This window comes from Scylla paramamosain, chromosome 43 (assembly GCF_035594125.1).
Source record: "Scylla paramamosain isolate STU-SP2022 chromosome 43, ASM3559412v1, whole genome shotgun sequence".
NCBI lineage: Eukaryota > Metazoa > Arthropoda > Malacostraca > Decapoda > Portunidae > Scylla > Scylla paramamosain.
The window spans coordinates 12,522,384-12,542,383 of NC_087193.1; the positions used below are offsets into that span (position 1 = coordinate 12,522,384).

The 20,000-nt window shown below is 43.5% G+C and overlaps 3 protein-coding genes across 10 annotated transcripts in view; 2 read left to right on the plus strand and 1 right to left on the minus strand.

Annotated features, from left to right (window-relative positions):
• The window catches only part of LOC135093391 (hyaluronan mediated motility receptor-like), a 21,266-nt gene extending 6,360 nt beyond the window's left edge, over positions 1-14,906 (plus strand). For both annotated transcript variants that reach the window (XM_063992644.1, XM_063992643.1), the window contains exons 2-24: positions 971-1,038; positions 2,076-2,176; positions 2,420-2,578; positions 3,102-3,241; positions 3,582-3,668; positions 4,027-4,082; positions 4,212-4,375; positions 4,828-5,007; positions 5,204-5,383; positions 5,502-5,657; positions 6,099-6,287; positions 6,987-7,175; positions 7,416-7,520; positions 7,728-7,906; positions 8,185-8,441; positions 8,721-8,857; positions 9,121-9,369; positions 9,797-9,958; positions 10,065-10,256; positions 10,671-10,753; positions 10,955-11,054; positions 11,525-11,701; positions 13,000-14,906. In XM_063992644.1, coding sequence (XP_063848714.1) covers positions 996-1,038; positions 2,076-2,176; positions 2,420-2,578; positions 3,102-3,241; positions 3,582-3,668; positions 4,027-4,082; positions 4,212-4,375; positions 4,828-5,007; positions 5,204-5,383; positions 5,502-5,657; positions 6,099-6,287; positions 6,987-7,175; positions 7,416-7,520; positions 7,728-7,906; positions 8,185-8,441; positions 8,721-8,857; positions 9,121-9,369; positions 9,797-9,958; positions 10,065-10,256; positions 10,671-10,753; positions 10,955-11,054; positions 11,525-11,701; positions 13,000-13,233 — 3,519 coding nt within the window. In that variant the 5' untranslated portion in view covers positions 971-995 and the 3' untranslated portion in view covers positions 13,234-14,906. The remainder of the gene's footprint in view (positions 1-970; positions 1,039-2,075; positions 2,177-2,419; positions 2,579-3,101; positions 3,242-3,581; positions 3,669-4,026; positions 4,083-4,211; positions 4,376-4,827; positions 5,008-5,203; positions 5,384-5,501; positions 5,658-6,098; positions 6,288-6,986; positions 7,176-7,415; positions 7,521-7,727; positions 7,907-8,184; positions 8,442-8,720; positions 8,858-9,120; positions 9,370-9,796; positions 9,959-10,064; positions 10,257-10,670; positions 10,754-10,954; positions 11,055-11,524; positions 11,702-12,999) is intronic.
• Positions 14,907-15,130: 224 nt separating this feature from the next.
• The window catches only part of LOC135093721 (COMM domain-containing protein 8-like), a 17,535-nt gene continuing 12,665 nt past the window's right edge, over positions 15,131-20,000 (plus strand). For 4 of the 6 annotated variants that reach the window (XM_063993260.1, XM_063993257.1, XM_063993259.1 and 1 more), the window contains exons 1-4: positions 15,132-15,412; positions 15,975-16,127; positions 16,403-16,552; positions 16,986-17,141. In XM_063993260.1, coding sequence (XP_063849330.1) covers positions 15,350-15,412; positions 15,975-16,127; positions 16,403-16,552; positions 16,986-17,141 — 522 coding nt within the window. In that variant the 5' untranslated portion in view covers positions 15,132-15,349. Of the gene's footprint in view, positions 15,413-15,974; positions 16,128-16,402; positions 16,553-16,985; positions 17,142-20,000 lie in introns of all 6 variants that reach the window. The other 2 variants (XM_063993255.1, XM_063993256.1) reach the window with 1 other exon arrangement.
• LOC135093720 (small ribosomal subunit protein eS1-like) overlaps positions 18,512-20,000 on the minus strand; it is a 2,516-nt gene continuing 1,027 nt past the window's right edge. The window contains exons 3-5 of one of the 2 annotated variants that reach the window (XM_063993253.1): positions 19,801-19,997; positions 19,196-19,483; positions 18,512-18,683 (exon numbers count right to left, since the gene is read on the minus strand). In XM_063993253.1, the coding sequence (XP_063849323.1) occupies positions 18,531-18,683; positions 19,196-19,483; positions 19,801-19,997 (638 nt within the window). In that variant the 3' untranslated portion in view covers positions 18,512-18,530. Of the gene's footprint in view, positions 18,846-19,195; positions 19,484-19,800; positions 19,998-20,000 lie in introns of both variants that reach the window. The other variant, XM_063993254.1, reaches the window with a different exon arrangement.

Genomic DNA, 20,000 nt, shown 5'->3' on the forward strand with positions numbered 1-20,000 from the left:
TCTCTCTCTCTCTCTGAAGTCGTGAAAACACCCTTGAAAACTACATTAAATTTCACTCGAGTACAAACTATCCCTATATTCAAGGAAACAACACAGACTTTCACTAGAATTCGTCAAAATTATCACTAGATTCATGAAAACCACGACAACTTTCACTAGAACCATGAAAACACCCTTGATAACCCCAATAACATCACTAGAACCATGAAAACACCTTAGAAAACCCTAATAAATCACTAGAACCGTAAAAACACCCTTGAAAACCCCTATAGATCACTAGAGCCATGAAAACACCCTTGAGAACCCCAATAACTCCCTCAATATCAACAATTACGTACCAAAATATTGAAAGGCTGACAGGTGCACAGTACAAGGGCAGGAAAATCCGAATTTGGACAAAGGACAAAGATGAACTGACGGTATTACAAAACTGTGCAACATTTCTTCAACTCAGCCCACGTGTGTCTGTGTGTGTGTGTGTAGCAGTAGTAGTAGTAGTAGTGGTAGTAGTAGTAGTAGTAGTAGTAGTAGTAGTAGTAGTAGTATAGATAAAGAGAGAGATAGATAGATAGATAGATAGATAGGTAGATAGATAGATAGATACCATAGATAAATAAATAGACAGACGAACAGACAGGCAGATAGATAAAACTACAATCAAAACTTTACTCACTCGTACCCATATTAACCTAACCTAACGTAACCTAATTATCAAACTCAAAATGCACAAACAAATAAACAAACAATCCTAGTTAAAACTAAAGCACCCGAAATTTACACACAAAGTCCCTCAGAATGCTCTCTCCAGGTGATGCTGCAAAACTCGCGCGCTGATTGGCTGGCGCGACGGGGAGAGTAAAGATCCTGGCGCTGATTGGTCCCCTAAGTTTAAATCTCCCGCGAAGGTGATAGGGAAGCTGGCAGAGGGATTCCTGGTGTTTTGGGGCTAAATTTGGGGCTTTTTCCGCAGGTACTGACCAAGAGGGACCGCTGACATGTTCTCCAAAGCCAAGATAAAGAGATTCAACGAGGAAGTCGGTGAGATAAGAGATATTAGTGTATTTTGAGAGTATTTGTTGTGGTTTTATATCGTCTGGTCTCTTCTCTTGCTTTAAATATCCCCGGAATCTGTGTTTATATTTATGTTGAGGGTCTGCAATGTTGTTGTATGGTTTCTTTTTGTGTTCTGAGTGGATTTTATTAGTTTTTTGTCATTGTATACGTGAGTTCTGTGTTTTTTTGTTATGGTTTTGTCTCTGGTTTAAATGTCCCCAGAATTCGTGTTTATTTTATTATTTCTATTATTTTTATTTTATTTTGGGGTTCTGTATTGAAGTTTTATGGTCTGTTCTTGTCTTTTTAGTCGATACTTTTCATTGTTTCTTCATTATATGCGATTTTTTTTGTAATTTTTCTCTTGTTTAGGTTAGATGTACCCAAAATTTTTGTTTTTTATTATTTATTTTATATTTATTATGTCAGTAGTGAAATTTTTTTGTGTATTTTTTGTTTTGTGTCAATTTTCTTTATTATTTTTCATTATAACTAGAAATTTTGTCGGTATGTGATCGTTTTTGAGAGAGAGAGAGAGAGAGAGAGACGCAATTGTAGCATATCATTAAAAGAGGGAAGCAAGGAAACAGGCAGAAGGAAGCACAGGGAGAGACAGACAGACAGGCAGGGTGACAGATAGACAGAAAGAAAGAAGCGGGCTGGCAGGGAGAGAGACAGACAAATACAGACATACAGACAGGCAGGTAGGGAGAGAGAGACAAACAGACAGACAGACAAGGAAATACAGACAGCCAAACAGGCAAGGAATGAGAGACAGACAGATAGGGAAAGATAAACACACACACACACACACACACACACACACACACAGAACCAGTTAGTCTTGCAATTAATAAGCCTAAGTTGTTTGTATATATTAATAATTTTAATCTAACTTAACCTAACCTAGTCTAACTTACAAATATATAGTAACTTCATCGTCCTCCTCCTCCTACTTAGGTTTATTTATTTATTTATTTATTTATTTATTTATTTATTTATTTATTTATTTACTTTCTCAGGCTGTGCCCCGCCACCCACTGCTTACAACCCCAAGCTAAACAAGAAGGTGGTAGCCGCTGTGTCCCTCGACAAGTCCGACAGGTGGAAGGAGCATGGACAGGTAACACACACACACACACACACACACATACACAATGAAGAAATTACCTGGTTTGGAAGATAAGTGTTCTCTCTCTCTCTCTCTCTCTCTCTCTCTCTCTCTCTCTCTCTCTCTCTCTCTCTCTCTCTCTCTCTCTCTCTCTCTCTCTCTCTCTCTCTCTCTCTCTCTTGTTTATCCATCTCTCCCTCTTCCTCCTTCTCTAACTTCTTTATTCATCTCCTCCTCCTCCTCCTCCACCCACAGGACACACCAGGCCCAGGAGCTTACACCACCACCACTGCCACCCCCTCCTCCTCCTCCTCCCCGAAGAAGAAGATGGCCTCCTCCTCCTCCTCCAACCGCCTCAACTCTTCCACCTGCTCCAACTTGTCTTCCGGATCCAGCAACGGATTCTTCATCAGTGTAAGAGGAGAGAAAGTGGATTAAGAAGGATTAGTGTGGATGAAATGGATTTTTTTATCTATTTTTCTTTTTTTTCATGTTTTTTTTATTTGTGTTGAAGATGAAGTTTTTTTTTTTTTTGTTAATTTTTTTTTTCATTTTTTTATATATATTTTTTTCTTTATTTTTGTTATTTTGCTGACTTCCTCTTTATTTTAATCTCTCTCTCTACTTCTTTTCCACATATTATTATTGTTATTTTGCAGTTTTTCCTCTTATTTTAATCTTTGTACTTCTCTTCCTCAACCACAGCCTCATAATCTTGCTATATTTTAATCTTTTCTCTTCATTAAACTCAAAACACACACACATTACCAAAACCTCTCCTTTTAATCTCTTTACTTCCCTTCCCTTTCATTAAACACACACACACACACACACACACACACACACACACACACACACACACACACACACACACACACACACACACACACACACACACACACTCACACTACTCAAACTAACCTAGTATCACCTTCAGCCAATGCCCCCTGCTCGCCTTACATCAGTGGGACAAGGAGGAGCTGTAGGAGGAAAGGACCTGGAGTTGCAGGGACGTATTAAAGAACTGACACTGGAGAGAGATCAGCTCAAGATTGATATTAAGAACTTGAAGCTTAGGTGAGAGAGAGAGAGAGAGAGAGAGAGAGAGAGTGATTATGTGTTGTATGTCTGGAGGAGGAGAAGAAGAGGTTAGAAGTGTGTTGAGGAGGAGGTAGGGAAGAGATGAGGAGGAGGAGGAGAAATGTGTGTGTGGGAGGAGGAGAGAAGAGGAAGAAGAGATAGGGAAGAGAGGAGGAGGAGGAGGAGGAGGAAGAGATTGAGAGATAGAAAGTGTGTGTGTATGTGTGTGAGATAGAATAGAGAAGAGAGATAGAGAGAGAGAGAGAGAGAGAGAGAGAGAGAGAGAGAATCATTTTACCATTAAACTCACTCAGAACCAACTTAACTTACTTCGCAGACTGAGAGGCCTGGAGAGAGAGAGGAAGAGGCAGGTGGCTGATGCTGGGACTGACTCATCAGATGTATTCCTGCCCTCACTGACCAGGTACTGTATCCTTCCTGTGTTACCCTATTTCAGAACCCCTTGTGTAAATCAGCCTGGCATTTTTTGTGGTCTGATTAACAAAATACTCCTTCATTTTTCCTTCTTATCCTTCCGTCTTTTATCCTTATTGAGCAGTGTTTGTTTGGTAAGGTGTTTGAATAGACATTTTTCTGCCTCTTTTTCTTGTCTCATTCAGTCCTCTATGAATCTACAAAGTATTTTTATGGTCTAACGTTCCTGTGTTTATTTTTATGGTCTAATGTTCCTGTGTTTATTTTTATGTACTGGTGTGTTGAGCAGTGTTTGTAAGGTGAGGTGTTTCGAGGGTCATTATTTTGAAACGTGTCTATTTTGGCAGTGAGGGAAGCCAGACGGACGAGGGGTGTTTGAGGACGTCACAGGATGCTGGTGAAGGTACGTGCATGTGTGTGCGTGTGTGTGTGTGTGTGTGTGTGTGTGTTAATCATTCATACCTAGTTTTTGCAGGACTGAGTTAAGCTTGCAATGTTTGGTCTCTCAAGTTTTCCTCTATTCCCTCACCAGACATACCCCCACCACCGCCACCACCATCGCCGTCCTCCACCACAGCACTGCGTCAGGCACTGAGCAGCACCCAAGAGGAGCTGCAGGAGGCACAGCACACCATCTCACGCCTCAATGACGAGCACAGCGACTTGCAGCACAGACTAGAGCAGCTGCAGGAACAGGTGAGGGGCAGCAGCAGGAGGAGGAGTAGGGTAGGGAAGAATTGGGGATGAGGACTTGAAAGGAGGAGGAGGAGGATGAAGGTATAGAGAGATAAGGAGGAGGAGGAAGATTAAAAGTATGAGGATGAGGAGAATGAATAAGAGAAGAAAAGAGGAGTTAGAAGAGGAGAAGAATAAGGTCATAACTAACTCAATAAAAGGAAGAAGGAGAGAAATTAATGAATGAAAGTAACAAAAATATTTCTTCATTTCTTCCCTTTCTCCTTCATTTTTTCCTTCTTCCTATCCTTCCTTCTTTCACCTACATCCATCCTTGTCCTTGCCTAACCTAACCTAACCCAACCCAACCCAACCCAACCCAACCCAACCCAACCCAACCCAACCCAACCCAACCTAACCTAACCCAACAAAACCCAATTTAACCTAACCTAACATAACCCAACCTCTGACAGCCCCACCAAGTGCCCCACGACCCAACACTCCTGAGGGAGCAGCTGGAGCACCTTACACAACTGCGAGACAACCTGGAGGCCACACTGCTGCAGAAGGAGGACCTCATTGCTGAGTTGAGGCTGCAGCTGGACGAGGTGGTGGCTGAGGGGAACCAGACACAGCAGCAGCTTCAGGTGTCTGTGAGTGTCCTGTGCTGTGCTGTGTTGGTGTAGTGTGTTGTAACTTTGGGAGGAGATGCAGTTTGAATATGTAGTGAAGATCATTTTGGCAAACACAGACACACACACTCACTAAACCCACACAGCCTAACCTAACCTAACCTACACTATACAACACACAAACCTACCAAAATTCACCACCACCACCACCTTGCAGCTGACAGAAAGCCGCAGCCTGAGGGATGAGGCAGAGGGGCGGGTGCAGGGGCTGGTGGCACGGTACGAGGCGTTGATGAGGCAGCACGGCCAGGAGAAGGAGCAGCACAGGGAGGAGCTGGCCAAGAGAGACATTGAGATTGAACTCTTGAACGGAAGTCTTAGTAATCTCAATAGCAAGGTGGGTTTGGCTGAATCTGGAGTTTTTTCACCTGTTTGTTGTCATAGAAGGTGTGAGAAGGTATGTTTGATGTTATCCAGTTATGATACACCTGTTACCTCCTCCGTCCCTCCTGCAGGTGTCAGAGTATGAGGAGACCCTGGCCAGCCTGCAGGAGGAGGTGACACATCGCACGCACCGTATCTCACAGCTGGAGGCATCTGTGCAGGACCTCACTGGCGTCAAGAGGGAGAGGGACTTGAAGGACGAGGAGCTGTCACTCAAGTCAAAAGAGGTGGTTTTGGATTGAGTGTTGTTGTTGTTGTTGTTGTTTTGTTGTGTATGTTTGTGTTTATTCTTATTCTTCCTGCTTGTTTGTTTTTCTGTTTGTTGTTATTTCATGTCATTTGTTTATTTTTTTATTTATCTTTTTTAGGATCTGTTTGTCTCTTAGTGTGTTTTTTGCTTTTTTTGTTTGTTTTTTTGTGTTTATTCCCTGTTTCATTTACTTTTCTTGTTCTCTGATGTTTGTTCTTCTTTTCTTCTTCCTCTTCCTCTTCTACATCCTAATCATCTTATCTTCTATTTCTCCTCCTCCTCTTCCTTCTCTTTATCTTAATCATCACTCCCTCTCTTCCTCCTAACCCTCTTTATCGCCTCTTCCTCCCCTTCCTCCTCCATGATCCTTCTTCCCTCACAGACATCCACTCATTCACACACTATTTCTCTCCACCAGATGGCTCACATGGAGGAGACCCTGGAGGAGGTGGAGGGGGAGTGGAGGGGCCTTCTATCCACACTGGAGGAGGAGAGGGAGCACATGAGGATGCTAAGCTCAAAAGTTCACAAGATGGAGACAGAGTTGAAGGAAAAAGAGGTCCTGCAGCAATTTCTGGAGAAGGAAATATCAGCTAGAGAGGAGGAGGTGAGGAGGAGGAGGAGGAGGGGGTGTTGATAAGTTCACGGAAGGAGGAGGAGGGGGTGTTGATAAGCCCACGGGAGGAGGAGGAGGAAGAATTGTTGTTTTGGAGATGAGGAGTAAAAGGAAGAGGAGTTGTAGTAATATTAGTTGTCAGGAAGGAGGAAGAGGAGGAGGAGTGGTCTTCTTCAGTCTTCCTAGTCTTCTAACCCCTGCTCCTCCTCTTTCTCTTCTTCTTCGAGCTCTTCAGTCTTTCTAGTCATCTAATCCCCCATCCTCCTCCTCTTCCTCCTCTCTCAGCTCTTCTTTAGTCTTCTTCCAAATCCTCTTCACTCTTCTTGTTCTAACCATTCCTCTTCCACAACCTAACCTAACCTAACCTAACCAAACCCACCCTAACCCAACCCAACCCAACCCATCCTAGCCTAACCTAACCTAACCTAACCTAACCTAACCTAACCTAACTAAACCCACCCTAACCCAACCCAACCCATCCTAGCCTAACCTAACCTAACCTAACCTAACCTAACCCATCCTAGCCTAACCTAACCTAACCAAACCCACCCTAACCCAACCCAACCCAATCCATCCTAGCCTAACCTAACCTAACCTAACCTAACCCAACCCATCCTAGCCTAACCTAACCTAACCTAACCCAACCCAACCCATCCTATCCTAGCCTAACCTAACCTAACTTGCCCACAGATAAGCCAGTCCTCCTCAAGGGTGCAGGAACTTGAGGGGGAGCTGGAGACAGTGAGACGTGTGGCCCTTGACCTGCAGGAGGAGGCTGAGGCCAAACTGAATGAGATGCTTGCCCTGAAGGCTTCCGTGAGTGCCAAAGAGCATGACCTTGAGACCCAGAGTGACCTTATCTCCACACTGCAGCAGGAGGTGAGTGGAGGAGGTGCTGGAGATGGGAGATGGGAGGAGAAGGAGAGAATACATGGAATTGAGGAAGAGGAGAAGAAGAGGATAATTTTAAGTTATAATTGATAGAGGAAGAGAAAGAAAAGAGAGAGAATAAGAAAATAATATTAAGTTGTAATGATAAGAAAAGGAGAAAGAAGAAGGAAAATTAAAACACCTTTCCCACACAGGTTACAGATTAACAACACACCTTTCCTCCCACAGGTGAGCCAGAGAGCTAACGAGACTGTGACCCTGCAGGAGAAGTTTGCAGCACAGCTAGGCACGACCTCGAAGGTGGAGGAGGACCTGGAGGGGAAGACTAAGGAGGTTAGTGAAGGAAGGTTATATATAGGTTATATAGATAATCTCTGTATGTTTGTACATTTGTTTGTCTTATATAAGTAAATTAGAAGAGAATACATAGAGAAGGGTTTGTAAATAGGTTTCTTTTGTTTATTTATTTTACTTTTTATGATAAGGAAGATTGATTTATTGATAATGTTCTTCCTTCTCCTCCTCCTCCTCCTCCCTCAGATCAAGAGACTGGAGGAAGAAGTGTCCAGCCTCAAGAGAAGCCTCACAGAGAAGGAGGAAAGTCTCTCCCGACTGGAGGAAAGATCAGGCCAGGTGGAGGAAACCAACCACCAGCTGGAGGAGAGAGTGGTGGAGCTCATGGGGGAGATTAGCGACCGGGAGGCTCAGTTTGTGCTCAGGTGGGTGGAGACGAGTGGATGGGAGGCCGGGGAGGTGTTATTACTCTCTCTCTCTCTCTCTCTCCTCTCTCTCTCTCTCTCTCTCTCTCTCACACACACACACACACACACACACAGACCTCTTCACACACTGTCTCACACCCTTCTCTCCCTCCCAGATGAAACAGCATTGAGAAGATGGACAAACTCTCTTCTCTATCTCTCTTCTCACACACACAAACCAACATGAAAGGAGATATGAATAATCTCTCTATCTCTCACCTATCTCCCCCCCACAGACTAAACAGCATGGAGGGGGAGATGGACGAACTTAGCGTCAAGTACTCGGAGGCCCTGCTAGACCACGAGGCCACAAGGCGGGTGCTGGGCCAGGCCTCGGAAGAGCTGGCCAAGGAGACGCTGGTGAGGGCAGCAGCTGAGAGGCAGGCACAGGACCTCAGGCAGCAGCTCAGTGACACGAAGGCAGAGAAGGAGGCTGATGACGCACACCTGAAGGATCTTGTTAGGAAGTACACGAATTTAGAAGATGCTCTGGGTGAGTCCTGGGGGCGGTTGAGGTGGAGGGGGGGGTTTCTTATCTTTTTTCTTTTCTTTTTTTTTTTTTTTTAGTTATTTATTTCTTTGTTTTCTCATTGATATTTTTACATTTTTGTTTTATCTTTTTTTTGCATGTGCATTTCTGTTTGTTTGTTTTTGTGTATCTAATGAATGAACAAAGCTTTTAAAATGTGAAATTCCATGAAAATGTGTCTTTCTATGTGTGTGTGTGTGTGTGCGTGTGTTTAGCTTAACCTCACCAAACCTCACCTAACAGCATGTGAAGAAGCAGAGAATAGGGACTTGGAGGAGAGGCTGGAGGAGGCAAGGGCGGCAGCAGCAGCAGTGAGGTCCGAGTTGACAGCCACACAGACAGCCACGGAGGGCTTCAAGACACAGATCACACAGCTTAAGGTGAGATGGATGGATAGGTGGATGATTGGTGGGTTCATTGGGTGGATGGATGGTTTAATCTATCTCTCAGTCTCTTATTTGCTCACTTCCTTTCTTCCTTCCTCCTTATTCTGTCTCTCCCTTCCTTTCTTCCTTCTATCCTTTCCTCACTCCCTTCGTCCTTCTCCTATTTTGTCTCCCCTCCTTCCCTCACTGTCTCCCTCCCTTACTCCTTCCCTCCCTCCTTCCCTCCCTCCCTCACCCTTCCCTCCCTCCCTCCACAGATCGACATGAGGAAGAAGTGTGATGCAGTGGAGGAAATGCAGCTGTGTATTGAGGCGCTGCGGGAGGAAAAACAGCATCTTTCCTCCGTCAGAGACAACCTGGAGGAAACTATCTCCGCCCTCCACCTCCAGGCTTCCACCAGCGAGAGGGAGGCGGAGGAGGAGCGCGTGGTCTTCCGCTCAAGGATTGCAGACCTGGAGAACCACTTGAAGGAGGTGGAAGAGCAGGTGGAGGTTGAGAGGGAGAAGGTGGGTGGTGGTGGTGGTGGTGGGTCTTTCAGTCTCTCTATCTCTTTCTCTTTTCTTTTTCTGTATTTTTCTTTTGCTCTTTCTTTGTTTTTAATAGTTGTACTGTTTGTGTTTCTCTCTTTCTTGCTGTCTTTCTCTATTCTCTTTTTTTTTTCTCTCTTTCTCTTTAATAATTGTAATCTGTTTGTCTCTCTCTGTTTCTTTATCTCTCTTTCCCTCCCTCCCTCCTTTTTTCTTTCATTCTTAATTTCTTTCCCTCTCTGTTTCTCTCTCTTTCTCCAAGCTATCAATATTTATCCAGAATTTTCCTTATTTTTCCATTAATTGCCCTCATAACACTCCACTTTCCTTTATTTTCCTTCTCATAACATTCAAAGCCTCCCTCATTCACCCATCCACTTAACGACTCTTTCATCCACTCCTACAGGCTGCGAGAGGCAAGGAGGAGCTGACCCGCCTGGAGGAGCAGCTGCGGGAGGTGGAGGAGAGGGAGAGGGAGCAGGTGGAGCGCGTGGGACAGCTGAGTGGAAGGGTGGAGGAGCTAGAAGCGGACTGCGACGGATACAAGGATCAGCTGAGGAATCTTGAGGTGAGGAGGAGGTGGAGAGATGGTGGAAGAGGGTGAGAACATACCTATCCACCCCTTTTCCAAGCATCCCTCTCTGTTTACCTACTCATTCCTGCTTCTTTCACAGACCTCCTTACAAAACAAGACAGAACTGGAGACCCACCACCAGGAGACAACCTCAGTGCTACAGACCACTGCCAACACACTGCGGCAGGAGGTAGAGGGCCTTGTCACCTCCCTGGCAGACAAGACCTTGGAACTGCAGGCCCTCAAAGATACACTGACTGAGAAGGACGAGGAGATGAGAAATTTGGCAAAGGTGAGAGTGTAGGGAATACGTTTGGGGGTCTATAAAGTTGTCTGGGGGTCTTCTAAGGGTGTTTTAGGGTCTTAGGGTCGAGTTCGGGGTTTTCTAAGATGTTTTGAAGTGAGAGGAAGAGTTTAAGGTCATGGGGTTAAAAAGGTTATCTGAGTTTTGGGGGTTTGTAAAAGTTGTTGGGGTCATCTAAGGGTGATTTATTGGATCTTAGGGTCAAGTTTGGGGTTTGAAGTGAGAGGAAGGGTTTAAGGGTCATGTTTGGGGTTAAAAGATGGTTATTGGAGTTTTGAATGGGTTTTACACACACACACACACACAACACACACACACACACACACACACACACACGAGAGAGATAATAGAGAGAGAGAATAGTGATGAGTTAGCTCTTAATCTCTTCTTCTCTTTCTCCAGGAGGCTGAGGAGAGGAGAGGAGACCAGGAGACCATTGATAAACTGAAGGAGGAACTGAAGGAGATGAAGGAGGCACTGGAGAGGTAAGAGGAAGAGGAGGAGGAGTGTATAGTTGTGTGTGGATGTGTATGCAAGAAGAGAAGGAGGAGGTGTAAATGAGAGAGAGAGAGAGAGAGAGAGAGAGAGAGAGAGAGATGATAACTAGTAGATTACAAAAAAAGTTACTACTATTACTACTGTTAGTACAATATCATCACCACCACCACCACCACTTCCACACACAGGCTAGAGGCGGAGCAGGGGGACACGGAAACGCTGAGGAAGGACATGGAGGAGTGGAAGAAGAAGTGCCTCCACCTTGAGAACATGGTGGAGCCCTTCAGAGTGAGTATAGGAACCACTGCTGTTTATCTTGTTTGTTTGTTTGTTTTGTTCCTTTGTGTTTGTTTTTATTTTGTCCATTTTCTGTTATTTTACTTTTTTACCTCTTAAGTTATCAATGGTCATGAAAACACCCTTGATAACACTAATTTCACCCTGTCTACCTCCCTACACCTTTAAAAACTCCAATTTATCTCCCTACACCCTTGAAAACACCAGTCTCCCTTTCTACCTCCCTACACCCTCCCTTCCTCTCTCAATACACCCTCCCTTCCTCTCAAACACAGCCTCCCTTCATCTCTAACACACTCCTTTCCTCTCAACACTTCCTCCTTTCCTCTCTCAAACACAGCCTTCCTTCTTCTCTCTAAAACAACCTCCCTTCCACCAACTTTTCCTCCCACACACACCCTCCCTTCCTCTAACACCCTTGCGTCCTCACCCCATCTCTAACACACCTCCATCTCCCACAGGCCCAGCTGGATGCCTATGAAATAGAGAAGAATGGCTTGTTGGAGCAGAGCAGTGCGGCCAAGGATGAGGTGGACAAGCTGAGCCAGAGGTACGCCACTCTGCTGGGCCACCAGAACCACAAGCAGAAGATTCACCACGTCAGGCAGCTCAAGATGGACAACAACCAGCTGAGAGAGGTGAGCTGGTGAGGTGTGGGTTGAAGGCACATAGAGAGAGGGAGATGTGCAGGCAGAGGGATAGAGAGATACAGGCTGATAGACAAAGAGAGAGAGAGAGAGATGCAGATAGACAAAGAGTGAGAGGGAAATGCAGATAGACAGAGAGGTAAGCAAGTAAACAAGCAGAGGGATAGACAGACAGACAGATGGATAAACAAACAGAAAGGTGAAAAAATAAAAAAATAGACAGAGAAACAGAGGCAGAAAGAGAGTAGGGATGTATTTTAAGATAGTGAGACAGAGAGAGAGAGAGAGACAAAGAGACACAAAGACTAAAAATATAAGAAAATTCAAGATAGGAACCCAGAATCTTTAAAAACAACTAAAACATCCTTGAAAACCCTAGAAACTTGCTACAGAACCATTTAAAACCATTAAGTATCAGTTCAACCACCACTAAAACCACAAAAACTCTTAAAAATTCCCCCAAAATAAATAGATTTAAATAACATAAGAACTATCACACACACTCTTGAATCTTCCGAGTTTTCCACCATCTGGCTACGACTACAGAGTCACTCTCATACTAAATTTATTTGTGCTGTATACCTCTCACTTAACTCCTCTGACTATAAGAAATTCTTTTGACTACAGTAAAATCCCTCTCATCCAGCATTCGAGTATCCGGCACATTTTTCCCCAAGCCTTAAAATCAATAAAAAATCAATGTATACTCATAAAATCGATTAAAATACCCACTCATACTGCTCTTCTAGACAGGGCGGAATCAAAAGCTTTTCATCTCATCAACTCCTCTGCTCTAACTGACTGTCTTCAGCCTCTCTTTCACTGCTGCAATGTTGCATATCTAGCTGTCTTCTACCGCTATTTTCATGCTAACTGCTCTTCTCATCTTGCTAACTGCATGCTTCCCCTCCTTCCGCGGCCTTGCTGCACAAGACTTTCTTCTTTCTCTCACCCCTATTCTGTCTAACGCAAGAGTTAACCAGTATTCTCAATCATTCATCCCTTTCTCTGGTAAACTCTGGAACTCCCTGCCTGCTTCTGTATTTCCACCTTCCTATGACTTGAATTCCTTCAAGAGGGAGGTTTCAAGACACTTATCAATTTTTGACCACTGCTTTGACCCTTTTATGGGACTAGCATTTCAGTGGGCTTATTTTTTTATTGGATTTTTGTTGCCCTTGGCCAGTGTCCTTCCTACATTAAAAAAAAAAAAAAAAAAAAGCCTCACCAAACACAACGCCAGACCTCAAACTTAAAAAAGGCACTTCAGAACACTCGATCTTCTACAGGAGGTGCACAAGTTACGGCAGGAGGCAGAACGGCAACGCAAGACAGTTCGACGTTTGGAGGACAAATTGGTGAAGGGTGCCCAGTCATCCTCCTCTTCCTCAAAACTCGGGGATACTTCAAGACTCTACGCTGGAGACAAGGAGAACACAGCCACCTCCTCCAACTCCTTCTTTGATCCTCCCAGCCTCTCCTCCACTCCTCTGAGGCCAAGCAACAGACCACAGAGACTTTGAAGAGATAGAGAGACAAATTAGTGTGTTTCTGTGTCACTGAGCATCTTGTAGGCTGGAGAGATTTTAAGGAGAGATTAGAGAGAGAAAGTTATGCGAATGTCTCTCTCTGTCTTTGCCTCTCTCTAGGGTCCAGTCTAAAAACACAAACACATCAAATTCTCTATCTCTTTTAAGAATCTCTACAGCCTTAACACTGTAGAGACTTTAGGGAGAGACAGAGATATGACCTGATGTGCCTTTGTGTTACTTTGAATGGCTGTAAACTAGAGAGAGAGAGAGAGAGAGAGAGACAGAGAGAGATAGTTACTTCACGTGTCTGTATTAGGATTTTTTTTTGAAGAGATGGACTTTTAAATGAGTGGGAGAGATAGAGATAGAGATGGTGATTAGGAGAGAGATAAAGAGAGTCATTGCTTTATTTTTAAGGAGAAAGAGAGGGAGAGATAAGAGATAGTAACTTAATCTCTGTTTTTTTTAATGGTTTGTGTTGTAGTGTGTTTTTAAAGAGGTAAGAGATGGTGGTTAGAGGGAGAGAGAGAGTCATTTTATTAGTATTTTGTGTTTAGTTTATTTTGATGCGATAGAGATGACTTAATTTTTTGTTCTTTAATTTCTCTTTTTCTCCTTTTCTCTCTCCTATTTTCAGTCTATGGATAAAGATGACTTAATTCTTATTCTTTATTTTCTCTTTTCTCTCTCCTGTTTTCAGTCTATAACTTTTATTTTTTTATTTATTCTGATTTTCTGTTTTCTCTCCTATTTTCAGTTATTTTAAGCCTGTTTCCCCCCCCCCCCCTCTCTCTCTCTCTCTCTCTCTCTCTCTCTCTCTCTCTCTCTCTCTATGTATTTTATCATTGCACATTTAAGTCAGTGAGGTTTGGTATATAAAGATCAGTAGGTTATATGTATGTATGTATTATTATTATTATTGTGTATCATATCATTGCTCCCCCTCCTCGTGTCCTCAGTGTGTGTGTGTGTGTGTGTGTGTTAGTTATTTAGTGTTCTATGATCCTTCAGTCAGTGTGTAGTGCCATTATTACTATTATTATTATTATTATTATTATTATTATTATTATTATTATTATTATTATTATTATTATTATTATTGTAAGGTTTAATATTCACAAATTCGTTTTTTATTTGATATTTTTGGGGGGACATTTTTTGTTTTATTATTATTAGTAGTATTATAAGTATTTGCCTCTATCTTGCCTCTGATTGGCTATTGAGAGGGAGTGTTGTGACCAATCATATACCTGTGCTTGTGTATATATGACTATTACTACTATTACTATTACTACCACCACCATCACATCACCACTACTACTACTACTACTACTTCCTCTTAGCTCCTGCAACTACTACTACTGCTACTACTACTACTACTACTACTACTACTACTACTATTACAGCTACTACCACTGCCATCACCACCACTATTACTACCACTATGTTATAAGTTACATACACACAATCATAACTAGCTTAAGAAACCTACTACTACTACTACTACTACTATTTGGTTCATCTATGATATATATTTTTTACAGAGTCCAATAAAGACATTAGTATTATATTTTTGTATTAAGTGAAGGCGGGAGTGAAGGAGTCTGTGTGTAGAAGAAAAAATGCCAGTTTTATTTGTATCATTAAAGTAAAAGTTATGAAAATGTTTGTTATTATTTCATCTTTTTTTTCTTTATTTTTAACTATCTATTCATACGAGTCAGTCTCTCTCTCATGAAAAAAAAAAACTGCTTTTACCCTTTTATGGGACTGGGATTTCAGTGGGCATTTTTTTTTATTAGATTTTTGTTGCTCTTGGCCAGTGTCCTTCCTACTTCAAAAAAAAAAAAAGTACTGTACGAAAAGCTGAGTCAGAATATCTTGGTGTTGGGACTGTTTGGTGTTTACATTGGGCGACGGGAGAGTGGCAGTGATTACGAGAGATTGCCCACAAAAGTTATTAAGGATGTCAAAGGGTTATTAATACAGGGAAGAAGAGACTAAGGAAGCACTAATAGAGGAAGAAGAGCAGAAAGAGAACCAGGACAAGAGACAAGAGAAGCAATACAGAGCAAGAGCAAGCAGAAGAGAAGAGGAGTGAGCAGAGATGGCGGGGGGCGGGGCGGCCACCACACACCTCACCTGTATTCCCTCACCCTTGCTGAGTAAGGTGAGTGCCGCGCTGCGAGGCCTTCCTGCTGTCACATGGAGGCTCACCAGTCAACATATACAACAAAAACACCTCTACAACCATATACTTGTATTTCAGGCGGGGAACACAAAAATTGATGAAATTTGGTCTTGGAGAAAACTGCGGGAAAACTCACTTTTTCTAACATTTTGGGTTGGGGTAGCAAATATGACTAAAATATGACCTCCCAAACCTAACCTAACAGGCTACTCCTCCTTGACCCCCTTCCTACCCTAATCTAACAAGATGCTGCACCCCACTCGACATTCCCCTAACTTAACCTCATTTAACTGGATGAGCATGGGCTGGAGTAATGTAAGGAAACACTTGATGTCGGCTGTGCACACCCTCAGTTAATGAAACTAAATAAAATTATGGGTTTTTATTTGTTATTATTGTTATTGATAGGCAGCTGGACATGGTGGTGATCTGAGGCGAGGTGCATCACACAGGTGGTGTTGTGAGCCTGGGGGAGAAACATGCCTGTGATTTGTTCCTCTTCCACACAGCACTGAGTAACCCTGATTCCTTCCCACCACAGTTTGTCCACCACGTGATTGATGGCCTGTGTGGCGGTGCAGCGGCCAGTCATGCGCTCTTCCCAGACTGTCCCCTCGACGCATTCTGGCTGGCAGGCCGGGAGGTGGCTGGCCTGGCACGAGACGTCACTGCTGGCAGACTCACAAGGGACCAGGTGAGTGTGTGTGTGTGTGTGTGTGTGTGTGTGTGTGTGTGTGGGTGTGTGAACAATGAAATATTTAACTATATATCTGTGCTGGTCTGAGTAAAGACATATTTGAGTAATTTATTAAGAGTGAATCAGTAAGTGTGTGTGTGTGTGTGTGTGTGTGTGTGTGTGTGTGTACAATAAAATATCTATCTATGCTAAGCCAAAGCACACACACACACACCCAAACCTCCTTCTCTCCATCCTAGACTAACTTCCACCTCCTCCTCCTCCTCCTCCAGGCCTGTGCTCAGCTGTCCCCACTTGGCCAGGAAGGAGCAGCCAGTGTGTGTGAGGCAGTGAATGCAAGGAGAGAGGAGATTAGGGAGGCCATGGTGAGGGAGGCGCTGACATCCACCCGGCGACTCACAGATTTTGACTGGAATGTTAAGGTGTGTGTGTGTGTGTGTGTGTGTGTGTGTGTGTGTGTGTGTTTCTCTCTCTCTCTCTCTCTCTCTTATCTCAAATACTTTTCTCTTCATCTTCTCAAATTTTGAAATAATCGTCACTTTTCCATCTTGTCGTAATCTCCTTATCTTCAGTTTTCACTCGCCTCCTGTCTCTAATTCTCTTTTTTCTCATCTATTATCCTTCCTTTCTTCACTCTCATCTTCTTTAATCTTTATCCTCTTTTGTGTCCTTTCAAATCCTAACTTCCCACCTAACCTTCCCTTCCCTTCCCAACTTCATCATCACTTCCTTCCTCGCTTAACCAAACCTAACCCTTCCCAACTCAATCTAATCCTCCTTCCCTTCCCAGTCTAACCTAACCCTCCCTTCCCTTCTGAATCCAATGTAACCCTCCTTTCCCTTCCTTCCCAACAGGTAGCAATGTCAAGCAGCACAGTTCTGGACCTCAAGCAGCCTTTAGTCACCCTGCGCCTCCACACAGCCTCCCCCCACGACCACCAGAGAGACACTGTGGTGGAGATGACAGCAGCTGAGGTCGACTCCTTGCTGGCGACACTGAGGGAGGCACAGGCTAGTCTTGGAAAAGTCTTGGAGCAGTAGTGGTGGTGGTGGTGGTGGTGGTGGTGGTGGTGGTAGCAGTAGTGGGTGGAAGGGTTAGTGTGTGTGTGCGTGTGTGTGTGTGTGTGTGTGTTTTGATATGGTAGGTAGATAAAAAAAAGGGAGAAAAAAAAAGAAAAATAAGATTAAATGAAATGATAGGAGATAGATAGAACTGATGGAAATATTGAATAACTGTATGCATTTATCAATCTTTATATTACAAGTACACACCGTGAGACTTGAATCAAAACTTACATTAATGCGTTGAGTGAAATTTGAATCCACTAGTACATCATTAACTTATTCATGTATCTTTACCAACTCAACACCAGTACAAGGTTGTGAATGACACCACTAAACACTTGAGACAGTAAGAATAGACAAAATAGTAATGATTTTTTATTATTTAAGGACTAATTTGATGGGTGTTATATAATTTTGTAGCTCTCTTTTGCTATATTGAGTGAGAGAAGTTATGTTTTGAAGTGTGAGAGACCGGTATCTTTCACTCGAGGATGCAAACTTCCTCAAGACTCAAACCCAAGTCAGAATTTCGTTAACTGATCTAAATTAACTTTAAGAATTCCAGACTGTGATTGGTAACGAACCTAACCCAACCCTCATTCCCTTCCCTCCCCAACCTAGCCCTCTCCATTCCCTTCCCTTCCGAACCTAACCCGCACTCCCTTCCCTTCCGAACCTAACCCGCACTCCCTTCCCTTCCCAACCTAACCCTCGCTCCCCTTCCCAGCCTAAACATTGTGATTTACGTGACTCAAACCAACACCAGAATTCTTAACTGATGTAAATTAACTGAAGAACTGTATACAAGTGATTTCTCAGGGGAAGTACCTAATCAGATTTTTGTATGGCAATAAACTGATGATGTGCAGTAATTTTGTGCCTTCATTAAGCTTTGTATAACAAGGCAAAGGACCAAAAAATGCATCGTCACCACACAACGGCAAGGATACAAACCCAAACACCTCATCACGAAAGGACAAAAAACACACCACCACAAGACGCCGACAAAACAAACTCCATTCAATCTTTACCCATCACAGGACTAGAAAAAGACCCACACCACCACAAAATACCAAGAAAACAGCCCATTCAGGCACCCCATCACCACAAGACACCAATGAAACAAACTACATTCAACCTATACCCATCACAGGACCAGAAAAAGACCCACAACACCACAAAATACAAAGAAAACAACCCCATTTCAAACACCCCATCACCACAGAACTAAGAAAACATGCCATCACCACAAGGAGACAAACCCACAAACCCCATTTCAACACCGCACATCACAGGAGGAATAATACACCGACACACACAATTCATCACATTTATTTAGACCTTAGTCTGTACAGGAGGCTCATAGTTGTCAGGGCGGTCCACCTTGGACCCGACGTCCTCTCCAGTGGCGGTGGTGGACTTACCACTCTCGCCATGCATTTCCAGCAGCTTGCCCAGGTCAAAACGAGGCTTCTTCAGCACCTTCACCTGTAGATATGAAGGGGGGTGTGTTAAAGGAATGGTGAGATGAAGAAATGGGTGTTATTTTAATGAAGTGATAATTGATTCAGCACCTTCACCTGTAGATATGAAGGGGGTGAAGAAATGGGTGTTATTTTAATGAAGTAATGGTTGATTCAGTACCTTCACCTGTAGATATGAAGGGGGTGTGTTAAAGGAATGGTGAGATGAAGAAATGGGTGTTATTTTAATGAAGTGATAATTGATACAGCACCTTCACCTGTAGATATGAAGGGGGTGAAGAAATGGGTGTTATTTTAATGAAGTAATGGTTGATTCGTGCAAAGACAAAAAATTTAGATGACAACAAAGAGAAAATGCATCAATAAACATCGTGAAGAACAAAAAATTAAGTTGATACAAAAAACAGACAGAAAAAAAGCAAATTAAATATAAAAAAAATCAAATAAATAAATAAATAAATAAATAAATAAATAAATAAAATCACCAAACTGCCCCCTACTCGTTAGACAACCCACCTTACGAATGTGCACCTCCTTCAGGGGATAGATGAGGTTGCACGCTTTACGAATATCATCAGCCATGGAGTCGGGGATGAGCTTGTTGACCACCTCCTTCAGTTCGCTGCTGGCCACGGCGCGGGTGATGATGTCCACCATCTTCTTGCGGATATTTTTGACCTGCGTGTGCTGTGCATAAGCCGTCTTGCGGGTCTGGCTGGACACTTTCTCTGTGAAGCCGATGCAGAAGACACGCAGGATGTAACCGTCGGTGGTCTTGACATCAGCGTTGGCTTCGATGCATGTCTGAGGGAGTGAGGGTGTTAGCGTGTGTGTGTGTAGGGGAGGGGGGGGGGAATCTAAGGGTCATGTGAGGGGGGTAAGACAAGCATATGATGTAACTGTGATTGGGATTGTGAAGCTAAGAAGGTGAAGTCTGTGTGTGGGGGAGAGGGGTGGGTAAGGGTGAGGGAGGGTGAGGCTAAAGGAGAGAAAGAAAGGAGTGTTCGGATGAAGATATAAAGGTCTTAAGATTACCAGCTCTCTCTCTCTCTCTCTCTCTCTCTCTCTCTCTCTCTCTCTCTCTCTCTCTCTCTCTCTCTCTCTCTCTCTCTCTCTCTCACCTGCCACTTCTTGACCATGGAGCGCAATTTGTCAGTGGTCAGGTTGAAGCCGTGGAAGTTGCATAGCACATTCTTGCCCTGCACCTCTTCGGCAATGAGACGGAACTTGCGGAAACTCCTCTCAGCATCTGTCTCGTTCTGCAGGTCAGCCAGGGACACCTCAAACACTCGGTTCTTGAGGCCCTCCGAGGCGATCTCTG